The following is a 14960-nucleotide window of genomic DNA, read 5'->3' on the forward strand; positions in this document are numbered from 1 at the left end:
GCCTAACGCACGGCTTTCCGGGCGGGAAGGAGCGCCTGGTTCCCGGCACGAATCCGCCCGGCGGACTTGTGTCGAGGTCCGGTGAACCGGCCAGTCTGTGGATGGTCTTTGGCGGTTTTCCATCTGCCTCGGCGAATGCGGGCTGGTTCCCCTTATTCCGCCTCAGTCACACAATTTCGGCGATTGCTGCGCAAACAAGTTCTCCGTGTACGCGTACATCACCATTACTCTACCACGCAAACTTAGGGGTTACATTCGTCTGGTGTGAGACGTTCCCTGGGGGGTCCTCCGGGGGCCAAACCGTACAATAACCCTGGGTTCGGTGTGGGGCGGCGGAGGGGTGAAGTGGACTGCGGTAGTCGTCGTGGGGTTGTGGACCACTGCGGCTGCGACGGAGACGGAGCCTCTCCGTCTTTTCTAGGTCCCCGGTTAACATACAATACAATACAAGCCATAGAGAAGAGATACAAACCAAATTTAGCTAAAGGTCTAGATGCTGGATACACAATAACGCACATCTAGAGAAATAGCTCACAGGTAATAGTTCAAAATATCGAAATTTGGCATCAGTTATACGCATAAAAGTGCAGTAAACTGACATAATTAAAACAAGAGTAAAATTTCCGATACTGCTTGATATTCCTGGTGTTCTTACTTACAGGAGCAATGACAACTCCCAAAACTGACATTTGGTGTATAAATTGTGATATTGCAGATAAGTAATTATTAAATTTCGTGTTAATGGAACATGTGCCCCTTATAGGTATTCTCTATTATCTCTTGTAATATCAAAAGTTGACTGAAATTAATAGCAGTAGCGATGAAACATAATGCTAAGGTGTCTCACTGTTGTTTCAGAGGTTTTCTGACGCCCATCTTACAGGTTAGCTAAGCCATGTTTTAGTTACATTATAGACACTCACTTCTTGTTGAATAACCGCCGGCTGCGGCATCAACATCATTAAACTGTTCTGTACACCGACGGCACCACGAATTCTAGGGGTTCTCCATGTCGCGTACGCAGATGTTATTCACGACAGCTAGCGATGGGAAATGAGTTCTTCAGTCTGGTTGAAAACGGTATGATTTGTCTGTCATTCATGTTCACACAATATGTAATGCGGCTGAACAGCACTGAAAATAAACCTATTAAAGCAAATCTACAGGCTACACCTGTCCAAATCAGATGGTTCCCGTAACAATAAACGTTTTAAATTTGTTTCAAAATTGAATCGGAATTTTCTGTGAGCTGAATACCTACTATAAAACGGAAACAGCACCGAATACCTAGCTATACATACTATGACGTTATATGTAAAGATATAACAAAAAATATGCTTTTCAGGTATTACACAATCAAAGAAAATCTGTAGAAACATTTTCCAGTATTGCACAGTTTAGATATTCGACTCATTTTGTATAGATACTGTTGAAGATTACAGTGTTAAATTTACAACTCACGGACGATTATTTTCGTAGAACTTGTTTTTCTATTTATTATTACACGTAATATCAAAAATGGTTCAAATGGCTCTGAGCACTATGGGACTCAACTGCTGTGGTCATAAGACCCCTAGAACTTAGAACTACTTAAACCTAACTAACCTAAGGACATCACACACATCCATGCCCGAGGCAGGATTCGAACCTGCGACCGTAGCGGTCGTGCGGTTCCAGACTGTAGCGCCTTTAACCGCTCGGCCACTCCGGCCGGCACACGTAATATCATTATGGATAAAGTGTTTATTATTTTATTTAATTCTTGTGTCAAGGAACTCGTATTTGGACTGGAACCAGTTTTAACATTTTCATATTTTTAATTATAATTTTCAGTTTGATTCTCATCTGTTTTTCGTGGAGGGAGTTGACGCTGTCGTAAGAAGTATGGCCAGATATTCTTCAGGGCCGGTATACTACTACGAATATACTTACAACGACGGAGTTATCAACCAATATCCTGAAGGTATGAAAATACTTCTTACAGTAAATAAACTTCGCGAATGTTTGTTTATGATGCATTTCTGTTTAAGAGAAGAAGCATAAAATCTCGAAAATTGTCCAACAACAGTTTAATATGTCAAATGGACTACTGAAATGTTCAGAATACGATTAAATGTGAAAGAAGTAACGTATAACGCTCTGTTTAAACTCAATCTTAGATCCTCTACATACAAAGATTTGAACTATGGGAAGTAAAGGCGTAAGGGGAGAAGAGGACAGAAAATATTAACTTTGAGGATACTTTTAATAACCAAGATCGCATTTAACACCATTTATTCCTGAAGACCGATTTGAACAGTTAAGCCGGTCGTCTTCTGACCTTCAAAAACTTACTTGATACTATTTTATTTGTAACAAACTTTTTTATTTTTAACAAACCTCTGTGAAATGTGCTACATACTATCCACTATAAACTTAAAATGACATGTGTGATACAGTCATAACGCAACAGGACATATAACAGCAAGTTTTTTGAGGATCGCAAGATGACAGTCTTAACTGTTGAAAAAGGTCATCAGTAATAATTAGTATTGAATGCGATCTTGTGAAAGCAAATACACGTCGTTCTTTCCAATCTCTAATTATGACAGATTTTAAGAAAATAATAAACAATTTTTTCTTGTTAAAGTGGCATTTAAAAAGAAGTAACCTGTGTGGTTTCATTGAAAGACCCAGATTAGAGAGAGAGAGAGAGAGAGCGAAACTATCATATGAGCTGATCAAGACGTTTGGTGTGGACTAAACAAGTCTACAGCCAATGCATTGTGTATTACTCGAAATTAACAAGTGTGTGATTATTTAATGTGATTTTAGGCACTGATTTTCTCGAAAGGTTCAACGACTTTGCTGAACAGTTTTAATGAAACGTGTGACTGACGTCTCATCTCTCCAAATTTTGCACACAATTACAGGCTTCCGGTACATATTAAATAAATGGTGATTTTGACAAATCGAGGCAAATGCAGAAAAAGATCACTGTGAAAATAAGGAAAGAAAATGTTCATATGGACATGTCGCTAGAAATGCGTTCCAGGGATCGGTGTATGTAAAAGATCGTTGACAGTGTAGGTTTCAACGACTGGGAGCAAAGTTGCAGGCGCCTGGAAAGAAACAGCAACTGACTCCTGTAGATAAAAGTGGTACAAGAACTGACCCGCAGAATTACATATCAATATCCTTAACATCGGTATGCTGCAGAATTCCTGAACGTACTGTAATTTCAACTGTAATGCATTTTCTTGAGACGGAAAGCTTCCATCTACAAACCAGCACGTGAGAAACTCAGCTTGCCCTTTTCTCGCACGATATCCTGCGAATCATGGATGAAGGGCAACACGCAGATTCCATGTTGCTATACTTCCGGAAAGCGTCTGACACAGTGCCCCACTGTAGACCTTTACCGAAGGTACGAGCGTACTGAACAGGCTCCCAGATATGTGTGTAGCTAGAAGATTTTTCAAGTAATAGAGCGCAGTACGTTGCCCTCGATGTCGAGTGCTCATCAGAGACAAGGGTATCGTCAGAATTGTCTCAGGGAAATGTGATGGGATCGCTCTTATAGGTAAGGTGTCGTTCAATGACTTTAGGAGGATACAAGGTAGCTTAGACAAAATTTATGGTTGGTGGGGTGAATGGAAGCTCGTTCTAAATGTAGAAACATGTGAGCTAACGCAGCTGCGTAAGTAAAACCATTTCCTGTGTGCTGCTTGACACAGAAACGTAGATTAAATGCGTAGTACCTAGGAATAACGTTGCAAAGCGATATTAAATGGAACGAGCACGTAAAGATGGCAGTGGGAAAGCCGAATGCTCGGCTTCGGTTTTATTGAGATAATTTTCGGAAAGTTTGATTTATCTCTAAAGGAAACTACGTACATAGTATTAGTGTGACCAATTCCTGAGTACTGTTCGAGTGTTTGGGATCAAAGGAAGACCTCTAATAAATTCAGAGGTCATCTCCTAGATTTGTTACCGGTAGGTTTCGTCAACACCCGAGCATTACAGGTATAAGTTTTAAACTCAAATTGGAATCCCTAAAGGAAAGACTGCGTTCCTTGTGCGAAACACTACAGAGAAAATTTAGAGAATCGGCGTATGAAGTAGATTGCAGTACGATTCTGCTGCCGCCAACGTACATTTGGCGTATGGGTCACAATGATAAGATAAGAGAAATTAGGGCTCGTTTGGGGGCTTATGGAAAGTCGTTTTTGCCTCGCTCTACTTAGAAATCGAAGGGGAAAAGAAGTGACAAGTAGTGGTACTTGGTACCCTCTACCGTGCACCGTACGGTGGCTTGTCGAATGTGTATGCAGATGTAGTTGTAGACGTAGAGGAACACATCACTCCGTGGCATGTCCTGTCTGTACTAGCCTGTTACCTCCAAGCCCAAGAAAGCAGAGATCTGGAGCACCATCATGTAAGAGCATCGTTAGCGTCCACACACCAAAGGCGCGTCATCCAGCAGGGAAAGCAGTGTGGTCTGCTGAATCGGTCATTTTAGAGATAGCATAACTCCATAAACGCATGTTTTTCAGGAAACGTAAAAACTATTTTCAAAATAAAATTCAACGCATATCAAAAGTTGCTAAGTCCTTTTTAAAAAGTATGTTGTTGTTGTGGTCTTCAGTCATGAGACTGCTTTGATGCAGCTCTCCATGCTACTCTATCCTGTGCAAACTTATTCATCTCCCAGTACGTACTGCAGCCCACATCCTTCTGAATCGGCTTAGTCTATTCATCTCTTGGTCTCTCTCTACGATTTTTACCCTCCACGCTGCCCTACAATACTAAATTGGCGATCCCTTGATGCCTCAGTACATGTCCTACTTCTAGTCAAGTTGTGCCACAAACTCCTCTCCTCGCCAATTCTATTCATTACCTCCTCATTAGTTATGTGATCTACCCATCTAATCTTCAGCATTCTTCTGTAGCACCACATTTCGAAAGCTTCTATTACCTTCTTGTCCAAACTGTTTATCGTCCATGTTTCACTTCCATACAATGCTACGCTCCATACAAATACTTTCAGAGACGACTTCCTCACACTTAAATCTATACCTGATGTTAACAAATTTCTCTTCTTTAGAGACGATTTCCTTGCCATTGCCAGTCTACATTTTATATCCTCTCTACTTCGACCATCATCAGTTATTTTGCTCCCCAAATAGCGAAACTCCTTTACTACTCATTCCCTGATCTCATTTCCTAATCTAATTCCCTCAGCATCACCCGACTTAATTCGACTACATTCCATTATCCTCGTTTTGCTTTTGTTGATGTTCATATTATATCCTCCTTTCAAGACACTATCCATTCCGTTCAACTGCTCTTCCAAGTCCATTGCTGTCGACAGAATTAGAATGTCATCGGCGAACCTCAAAGTTTTTATTTCTTCTCCATGGATTTTAATACCTACTCCGAATTTTTCTTTTGTTTGGTTCACTGCTTGCTCAGTATACAGATTTAATAACATCGGGGATAGCTACAACCCTGTCTCACTCCCTTCCCAACCACTGCTTCCCTTTCATGCCCATCGACTCTTATAACTGCCATCTGGTTTCTGTACAAATTGTAAATAGCCTTTCGCTCCCTGTATTTTACCCCTGCCACCTTCAGAATTTGCAAGAGAGTATTCCAGTCAACATTGTCAAAAGTTTTCTCTAAGTCTACAAATGCTAGATATGTAGGTTTGCCTTTCCTTAATCTAGCTTCTATGATAAGTCGTAGGGTCAGTATTGCCTCACGTGTTTCAATACTTCTACGGAATCCAAACTGATCTTTCCCGAGGTTGGCTTCTACTTCTACCAGTTTTTCCATTCGTCTGTAAAGAATTCGCATTAGCATTTTGCAGCTGTGACTTATTAAACTGATAGTTCGGTAATTTTCAGATCTGTCAACACCTGCTTTCTTTGGGATTGGAATTACTATATTCTTCTTCAAGTTTGAGGGTATTCGACCTGTCTCATACATCTTGCTCACCAGATGGTAGAGTTTCGTCAGGACTGGCTCTCCCAAGGCCGTCAGTAGTTCTAATTGAATGTTGTCTACTCCCGGGGCCTTGCTTCGACTCAGATCTTTCAGTGCTCTGTCAAACTATTCACGCAGTATCATATCTCCCATTTCGTCTTCATCTACATTCTGTTCCATTTCAATAATATTGTCCTCAAGTACATCGCCCTTCTATAGACCCTCTATATACTCCTTCCACCTTCCTGCTTTCCCTTCTTTGCTTAGAACTGGGTTTCCATCTGAGCTCTTGATATTCATACAAGTGGTTCTCATTTCTCCAAAGGTCTCTTTAATTTTCCTGTAGGCAGTATCTATCTTACCCCTAGTGAGATAAGCCTCTTCATCCTTACATTTGTGCTCTAGCCATCCCAGCTTAGCCATTTTGCCATTCCTGTCGTTCTCATTTTTAGACGTTTGTATTCCTTTTTGCCTGCTTCATTTTCGGCATTTTTATATTTTCTCCTTTCATCAATTAAATTCAATATTTCTTCTGTTACGCAAGGATTTCTAATAGCCCTCGTCTTTTACCTACTTGATCCTCTGCTGCCTTCACAACTTCATCCCTCAAAGCTACCCATTCTTCTTCTGCTGTATTTTTTCCCCCATTCCTGTCAATTGTTATCTTATGCTCTCCCTGAAACTCCGTACAACCTCTGGTTCTTTCAGTTTATTCAGGTCCCATCTTCTTAAATTCCCCACCTTTTTGCAGTTTCTTCAGATTTAATCTACAGTTCATAACCAATAGATTGTGGTCAGAATCCACATCTGCCCCTGGAAATGTCTTAGAATTTAAAACCTGGTTCCTAAATCTCTGTCTTATCATTATATAATCTATCTGATACCGTTTAGCACCGAGCGAGGTGGAGCAGTGGTTAGCACACTGGACTCGCATTCGGGAGGACGACGGTTCAATCCCGTCTCCAGCCATCCTGATTTAGGTTTTCCGTGATTTCCCTAAATCGTTTCAGGCAACCTAACCCGAGCTTGCGCTCCGTCTCTAATGACCTCATTGTCGACGAGACGTTATGAAACGTCCCCTTAGAAGAATTGTACACGACTGTGCTTAAACTGACACACAATATTTTTTTTTTTTTTTTTAGCGCAACGCAATCTGACTTTCAATAATCCCTACAAAAGAATGGGCCCTGACTAACATTAAACTATACCTTTCACAAATCGCTTACCTCACAAAAAAATCTTGGTTACTCGAACTACTGCAATACAGCAGGCGCCACTACTGCCCGCTAAATAAAAGATTCAAAGTACTGAAGGCACTAACTACTGATAGGCATAGTTAGCAAATGAAAGATTTTAATAGAGAACAACCAATGTATTTACCTCAATAGTCATAATATATATATAGCAGTTCAAGACAAATTTCAAAACTCCACCATCTCTCTCCCCACATCCACCACTGCTGGCGGCTCACCTCCAACTGCGCAACGCTACACGATGTTCACAGCCAGCTGCCTAACACTACAATGGCGAGTATTACAACAATGCAAAGCAGCCACAGACTGCACACAGCACAGCCAGTGATTTTCATACAGAGGTGGCGTTACCAACAAAAAAACCTAAACAGCCTACTTACATAGCCCCCATGCTCCCCACAAAAAGTTTTACAAATTGTTTTGGGCACTGGGCAATACATATTTGTTAAAATTTTTCATAATCGTAATTACAATAACAAAGAAATCAAATGCACACACTTATTGATACAATGTTGGTCAAAAGCTAAAATTTTCTCATAGTCCATAAAGATAGTCCTGATCATTCATCACGGTAAAATAGTAGTGTTTTTCTCAGGCCGGCCGAAGTGGCCGTGCGGTTAAAGGCGCTGCAGTCTGGAACCGCAAGACTGCTACGGTCGCAGGTTCGAATCCTGCCTCGGGCATGGATGTTTGTGATGTCTTTAGGTTAGTTAGGTTTAACTAGTTCTAAGTTCTAGGGGACTAATGACCTCAGCAGTTGAGTCCCATAGTGCTCAGAGCCATTTGAACCATTTTTTCTCAAAGTATGAGCAGTAGAAGAAAATGCACACGAAAGTAGTGGATTTCCATGCAGTCTTGAAGAAGTAGTGTTGTCCTTCCAACGAAAAGACAGTGCTGACTCTTGACATGCAGACAGGTAATGGGCCACAAAAGAGCAAACCCACAACAGAGTCAGTCGAAGTTTTGAAGAGTATTGGTGGGTATGTCATCACAGAGCAGACCCACTGTAGTCCTGGTAGAGATTACGGTACTGGTGGGCCACCAGAGGTGCAGACCCACTGCAGTCCTTGTAGAAATAATGGTATTGATGGATCATCAAAGATGTAGACCCACTGTAGTCCTTGTAGAGATAATGGTACTGGTGAGTCAGCAAAGGTGTAGACCCACTGCAGTCGTTGTAGACACGGCCAGCAGCCATCTGTTACGACTGTGCAGGTGCACAATCACCATTGAAGAGTCTTGCGGATAATATAGCAAGTCCATAAACCACCACTTGTCCACTCACGAAATTTTTGGAATTGTCCTTAGAACCAGCAATGCTGTTATCTAGTCCCTTGCTGAATCATTAACACACGTGCAAACACTATCAGTCCCTACTTCTCACATATTGTCCATATACTATGACCAACAGAAACGTGTGCAGTGAAATGTAACTTACAAGTTAATAATATGATGAACTGGTGTCAATTACAATTTTATAACATAAGAATAGAATTACAAAGGTACAAAATACATCATTAAAGAACATAACAATACAGATAACATTTGTAGTACAGGCTTTACAAAAGAATCGAAATAAACATATACATCAGTGTTACAGGAATTATGAAATAAGTAAATACATAAAATAATGAGAATAGTTTCGAAACATTAATTTCACACATGAGCATTAAAACAAAACAGAATAAATAATGTCTAAACATCTTTACAAAGTAAATAACATATTATCAGAAAATTCTACAACATAAATCTTAATAGCTAAACACATAAAGACAGGAAAAAGACAAATACGCAAGGGTACACAAAAACATAGTGGGATAACACAAGGAAAGGACAGGGTTTGTTTTACTGCAGTATTTTGCAAACAAAACTTTCTTTACTTCTTGGAGATCTCCCTTCATTCATCATTATTCCCAAAAAGTCCTATCTATACCTGCTTTCTGTATTCTATTCATATTTCTTTCAAAATAATTATTTCTTAGTGCACAATACTCATTTTTGCCAAATCTGTTTCTTATATAGTCTACCCCCTCTTGAGCTAACTTAAATCTACTTTGCTCAGATGCTAACTAAGGGACGAGGCAATGCAGCAGCACAGAACAATTAACACAAACAGCAATGACAAAAATACAAAAGGCAAAGCAAGCAGCATAAATTACAACTAATATAAGGCAATGCACAGCAAACAAGAAAAATAAATTCGTAGTAAAACTGGCTTAACAGAGTAATACAAAATGACATTCAGTAGCACTATGCATGGCAAACAGCAGAAGCAAAGGTAATAAATTATATCTAAACATGACAAAGCTCAAGCACAAAAAATATTACATTAAAAATGGCCATGTTTAATACCTATGTCACATCTTAATACTAGAGTGATGCATCACGATAACTTACTCTACCAAAAAAAATTACCAAGTAGTTGAAAAGAAAATTATGTATGCAGTTACTGTTATTAATCCCTTCTTATTGTTCTTTCCTTTCCAAGTGCTCCTTTTTCGAAGAACGTGGATCATAAAATTATTATTTTATAGATCTGTTGACAGAAAGTTTTCACATTAGCAAATGCATTTAATTTTATTTTATAAAACCAATGCTGCAACATAGCTGGAAAACAGATATCAAATGAAATAAGCAACTATGTACAAAGCATAAAAATATCATTCAATAGTCATGTGGCATTTCATAAGTTAGTAGAAATTCTCTCAATTCTCGTAGAAATACGCTTGTCATAATCAGGTGTGCAGATGTAAGTATCTTTCCAAGTAATGAGCGTATCGTACTTGCGATGCTTTCTACAAAGGAATGTCAACAGCGAGGATAATGGCCTCTTTTTTTTTTTTTACCTAATGGCTTTTTCTCCAGGTGGCTGGCACACCTGGGCGCCACCTGAGTCACTTAGCTTCCTTACCGAAATATTTACGACAGCAGTTTGCGCTACAGTGACAGTCTCATATAAAAAAAATTTCAGAGGTCGAGAATTTGCGTTACGAATGTGTAGAAACAAAATCCTATAAATATAAGTGTCCAAAAAATTTTCGTCGGCATTGTAATACATTCGCGCATTTACATACATTTCATAACTCTTAAAGTACGATTCTTGGTTTCCAACAACCTTTTTCACAAACCAGAGTCCCTAACCACTACTCATTATTCCTTACCTTTTTACACATATACATATTGTCGACACTTCTACGATATTTCATCATAACAGATACGTAGCATAATCAAATTCCTCATATAGCATCAGCTTATTTATCATAAACATACCTCAACAGCATAATACACATCGTCGTCGTAATAATGTCATAACACCTCAGTCAAATCTCAAAAACGTCGTAGCTTTCTGCAATAATTTCAAAACTTAAAAAAAATTCTCTGCTCATTTCAATAGTGTCATCTACCTCAAAAGTACTTTAAAAATCATGCTCCCTTACCAAATACATCATTCAAAGCTCTCATAGTATCACAATGGTTCCGGAAAAATATGAACATTTCACAAAGTACAGACAAAATACAATTTCATAAGTGTGAAGTTATCCAACATCTATCACTGATGTAGTAAAAAAAAATGTTTATCTCTCAGTTACATGATCAGATAGCTGTGTAATTTGTGTGTTAGAGAAATATGGTACCAATGTGTAAAGTTGTGTAAGCAAATACCATATTAGCTAGGGCTCCTTGTGCTTGCCAAACACATGGTACACAAAGTAAGCGTGTACCCCCCTGAGGATTAATGTAATTATACCCTCAGGTGTTACAGATTATTGCAATGGAATAAAATGTATCACGGAAAACTTTCTTTGTCATTCAAAAACCTTTAAAAATAAATGTTTTAAGTATAAAATTAATCACTCAAATACGTGTACTGTAGCGCTAAACTGTGCATCTTGTCGCAACATAATCTCTGTGGAAGTGTTGTAGTTATCGTCCTCCGAAAGCTAAGTTCTGCTGAAGTCAATGTACTTACCTCATGATACACAAAAGTGAAATGCTTTGCATATAGATATCTTAGTTATTACGCTTATTGCCGTGATGAGGAAAGTACTTTGCTGTAAAGTATTGTTGTGCTACGGAAAAGGCAGTCTCATTGTAGCTATACCACAAAAGTTACTACTAAAACCTAAGTTACTACTAAAACCTGTTTTACTTTCCAGAAGAATTCAGAAAAACTGTACAGATATAAAACAGATACACCGCAAAAACAACATTGTAAATTGTCACTCATTAGTAGCGTCGTGATAAAACCGTGTAGTTGTCACATAAACTAACCACTATGTCATCTGGTATCTCACTGAAAGTACTTTAAATCCAGAATGTATTTTTAAGTAAACCAAAATGTTGCATTAAAATCTCATTAGCAGTACCGGTATATGGTCTAAGTATGTAATCCTTATAGTCATTACGTAATCGTGCAACTAACAAGCAAGAATGTACACACACAATAACACTGTGACGTCTGTTCACTATAACAATGCATTCGCAATTTCTGTTGAAATTAGTTCTCTTGGTTCTTGACTGGATATTTAACTTCAAACATTGTTGCATGTTAACAGATTCTAAGTCTGACAAAGCATACTAGAAAAGTGAAGTGAAAAATTTTATGGCAAAGACAAAGTTAAAAAGCAGATTATTTTTCAATAAACGGTTTTACATGTGAAATGTAGTGTAAACCTTTACTCTTCCTAGTGCGCAGACTTTCAACTGAAAAGCAATTGTCATGTTTTATACGTCGGTAAGGAATGCTAAATCTTTTCTCAAGGTTAGCGTCTGTGTTATTTTTCTCTGAGCCAGCCGGCGCAGGTGGCTGCCTGCGGTGCGAGTCATTGTCTGTTCCTTTGTTGGCGCGCGCTGTTATTGGGATTAGCAGACCGAACTTCTACAAATTCACCTTGACGAGAAGGCCCTGCCCTGTTTGAATCCCGCCACTTCTGATGCAATTCAGGTCTGTCGTTACGATCATATCGTCTGTCGTCATGTTGGTAGATTCCATAGTTACTTTCTTGTCGGTCACGTGGTGGAGAACTTCTCCCTGAATCGTAACTGCGCGCTGGTCCGTTGCGTCTAAAGTTATACTGTCTCCCTTGATAATATCTATTTTGATTCCCATATTGTCTGTTTCTCTGATTGTCTCTGTGATAGTCATTACTGCGGAGAGGTGATCTTTCCCTGTAATTATTACTACTCTGCCAACGGTTGTCATACGGGTGGTGTCTGTTTTTGTCACGATTTGTGTTGTGAGAATAGCCTTGTCGTGTCCAGTTATTATATCTTTCATCGCGGAATTGTGACGGATGTGACCAGTAGTGATTGTTTTCCTGTTTTCGCATCCAGCGACTGTCTGTGTCAATTTCTAGTTCTTGTAGGAGTCCCCGAAAAGCTTCAATGTCGTCTTTGCAGCGTCCTGCCAAAATAATATGTCGTAAATGTTCAGGCAATTTGATTAAGCAAATGCGGATGAGTTCTGAGGGGCTGTATGGGTTTGAAAGATACTGATTCTTATGCAACATGTCTTAGAAATATTTGACAAGACTGGAAAATTCAGATTGTTCAAAGTGTTTCATCATCATGATGCTATGTTTTACTCGGTCTTGTGTAGCTTGAGACCAATATGCTGAGAGGAAGGCATGATAAAAATCTCCTTCATTGTGGCAATCGTGAATGACCGATCGCATTCTTACAGCTGGTTCATTCTCCAAGTAGCCACACATAAATTCTAATCTGTGCTCCAATGACCAGTTGGGAGGAAAACAATGAGAGAATTGATGGAGCCACGCTTGTGGATGAATGTCGTTGCCAGAATTCTTAAATGTTTTGAATTTACGTGTAGTAATGAACAGCTTATAGTCAAAATCATCGTGTCGGCGAGTAGCATATCGGTCATTGTTACGTCGTGTCGGCGGTTCCATCTCAAAATTCTGTGCACCTTGCCAATTTCTTTCATAATTTCCGAAGTGTCCTGTGTTATTATCTTGTGGGTGTTCCGTATTTCTAAGTCCCTCTTCCCGTGTTGGAGCGCGAGTGTCCTCTGAAATATGAAATTTTTGTATTACTTGTGCCAACTGATCTTGTACTTCCCGGATTTCGCTTTTGTACTGTGTATTGATTTGATTTTGATGTTGTTTGAATTTTCTAATTTGTTCATACTCTTCTGTGTCAGTGAAGGCTACAGGTCTTGTGTCATTCAGATCATCATCTACCTTTGTAGATAAGTTAGTGACCTGATCCGAAAGTTCGGCTACTTTCTCCGATAGTGTACTTATTTCCTCAGTGTGTTTTTCTGAACCAAGTTTCAGAGTGTCCATTTGTGTTGAAATCGTATCTACTGTGTCCTTTAAGTTTTCTTGAGTTTTTGCAAGTTGCATAACCGAATCGGTAGATGCAACTGAGTCAATTTTAGCTTGCAAGGTGTCGTGATTTTCATGAACAATAGTTTGCAGTTCTTTTATGGCTGCTTCGTGATTCTGTAATGCATTTTCATGACGCGAAAAAATAGGTTGGAAATGCACACAAATTTGTGTTTTTACGTCATTACAGACTTTTTGACATTTCGATTCGATGTTATGTAACTCAGTAGTTAAATCTTCACGTGTTTGTTCAAGCGTCGTGTCTAACTTTTGAAGATTTTGTTCCATTGTGTCTAACTTTTTAAGATTTTGTTCCACTGTGTCTAACTTTTTAAGATTTTGTTCCACTGTGTCTAACTTTTGAAGCTTTTGCTGTGTTTGTCTCTGATTTTGTTCCATTGTGTCTAACTGTTGCTGTGTTTGTCTCTGATTTTGTTCCATTGTGTCTAACTTTTCAAGCTTTTGTCCCATTTGTTGCATTAATTGTAATAACAATGCACTGGTGTCTGAAACATGTTCCTCGGTGCTTTTCGGCAGTGAATTTGCACCGGCAACATTCACATTTTGACAAGCGGAACATGTGTCTTGACTCATTTGAGAAAACGGTGAGGACGCAAAACCTGAATCTACAGTATTTGCAAAATTGTGTCCTGTCATTTCGGATTCCTGAGGCGAGCTGTTGCCGACCGATCGATCGATAATGCTTCCCTCTTCACTAGTTGTTTCACTGTCCACGCCATTGTTTGCAGCCCGCTCCATTTCCCTATGCACAGTTACCAAATTACTACTTTGAACGTTCATTACACAGTGGTGCTGGCAAGCTATGCTCGTCGTCACTATTATTTCTCAGTTGACTTTGGAGCCTAGTGTTACGTTTTTCACACGCCATTATTGTCACAATATTTCACACGATAACACAGAAAAGCACAATTTGAAAAGCAAAATAAAATAACACATTAACATAGAAATGGAAATAATGTCTACTTAAATACTTGATGCAAATCTACATGCATGTCACAACTGTTTTACTGTACAACAATGAAAGACTGCAACTACAAAAGAGATTCTCTCTACAATTATGCGCTAGCAATAAACAAAATCTACGCTAACTACACAAACTACAAGGAGAAAATCAGAAGATTCCAGTGAGGTATCCTCGGCTAAGGGTCGACATATGAAACGTCCCCTTAGAAGAATTATACAAGACTGTGCTTAAACTGACACGCAATATTTTTTTTTTTTAGCGCAACGCAATCTGACTTTCAATAGTCCCTACAAAAGAATGGGCCCTGACTAACATTAAACTATACCTTTCACAAATCGCTTACCTCACAAAAAAATCTTGGTTACTCGAACTACTGCAATACAGCAGGCGCCACTACTGCCAGCTAAA

General features: G+C 39.2%; 1 protein-coding gene across 1 annotated transcript in view; it reads left to right on the top strand.

The window, feature by feature from the left end:
• LOC126234598 (esterase FE4-like) overlaps positions 1-14960 on the top strand; it is a 94592-nt gene that overhangs the window by 62446 nt on the left and 17186 nt on the right. Inside the window, exon 9 of the mRNA XM_049943314.1 lies at positions 1834-1963. Coding sequence (XP_049799271.1) covers positions 1834-1963 — 130 coding nt within the window. The remainder of the gene's footprint in view (positions 1-1833; positions 1964-14960) is intronic.

The sequence above is a fragment of the Schistocerca nitens genome, chromosome 2 (genome assembly GCF_023898315.1).
Source record: "Schistocerca nitens isolate TAMUIC-IGC-003100 chromosome 2, iqSchNite1.1, whole genome shotgun sequence".
Taxonomy (NCBI): Eukaryota; Metazoa; Arthropoda; class Insecta; order Orthoptera; family Acrididae; genus Schistocerca; species Schistocerca nitens.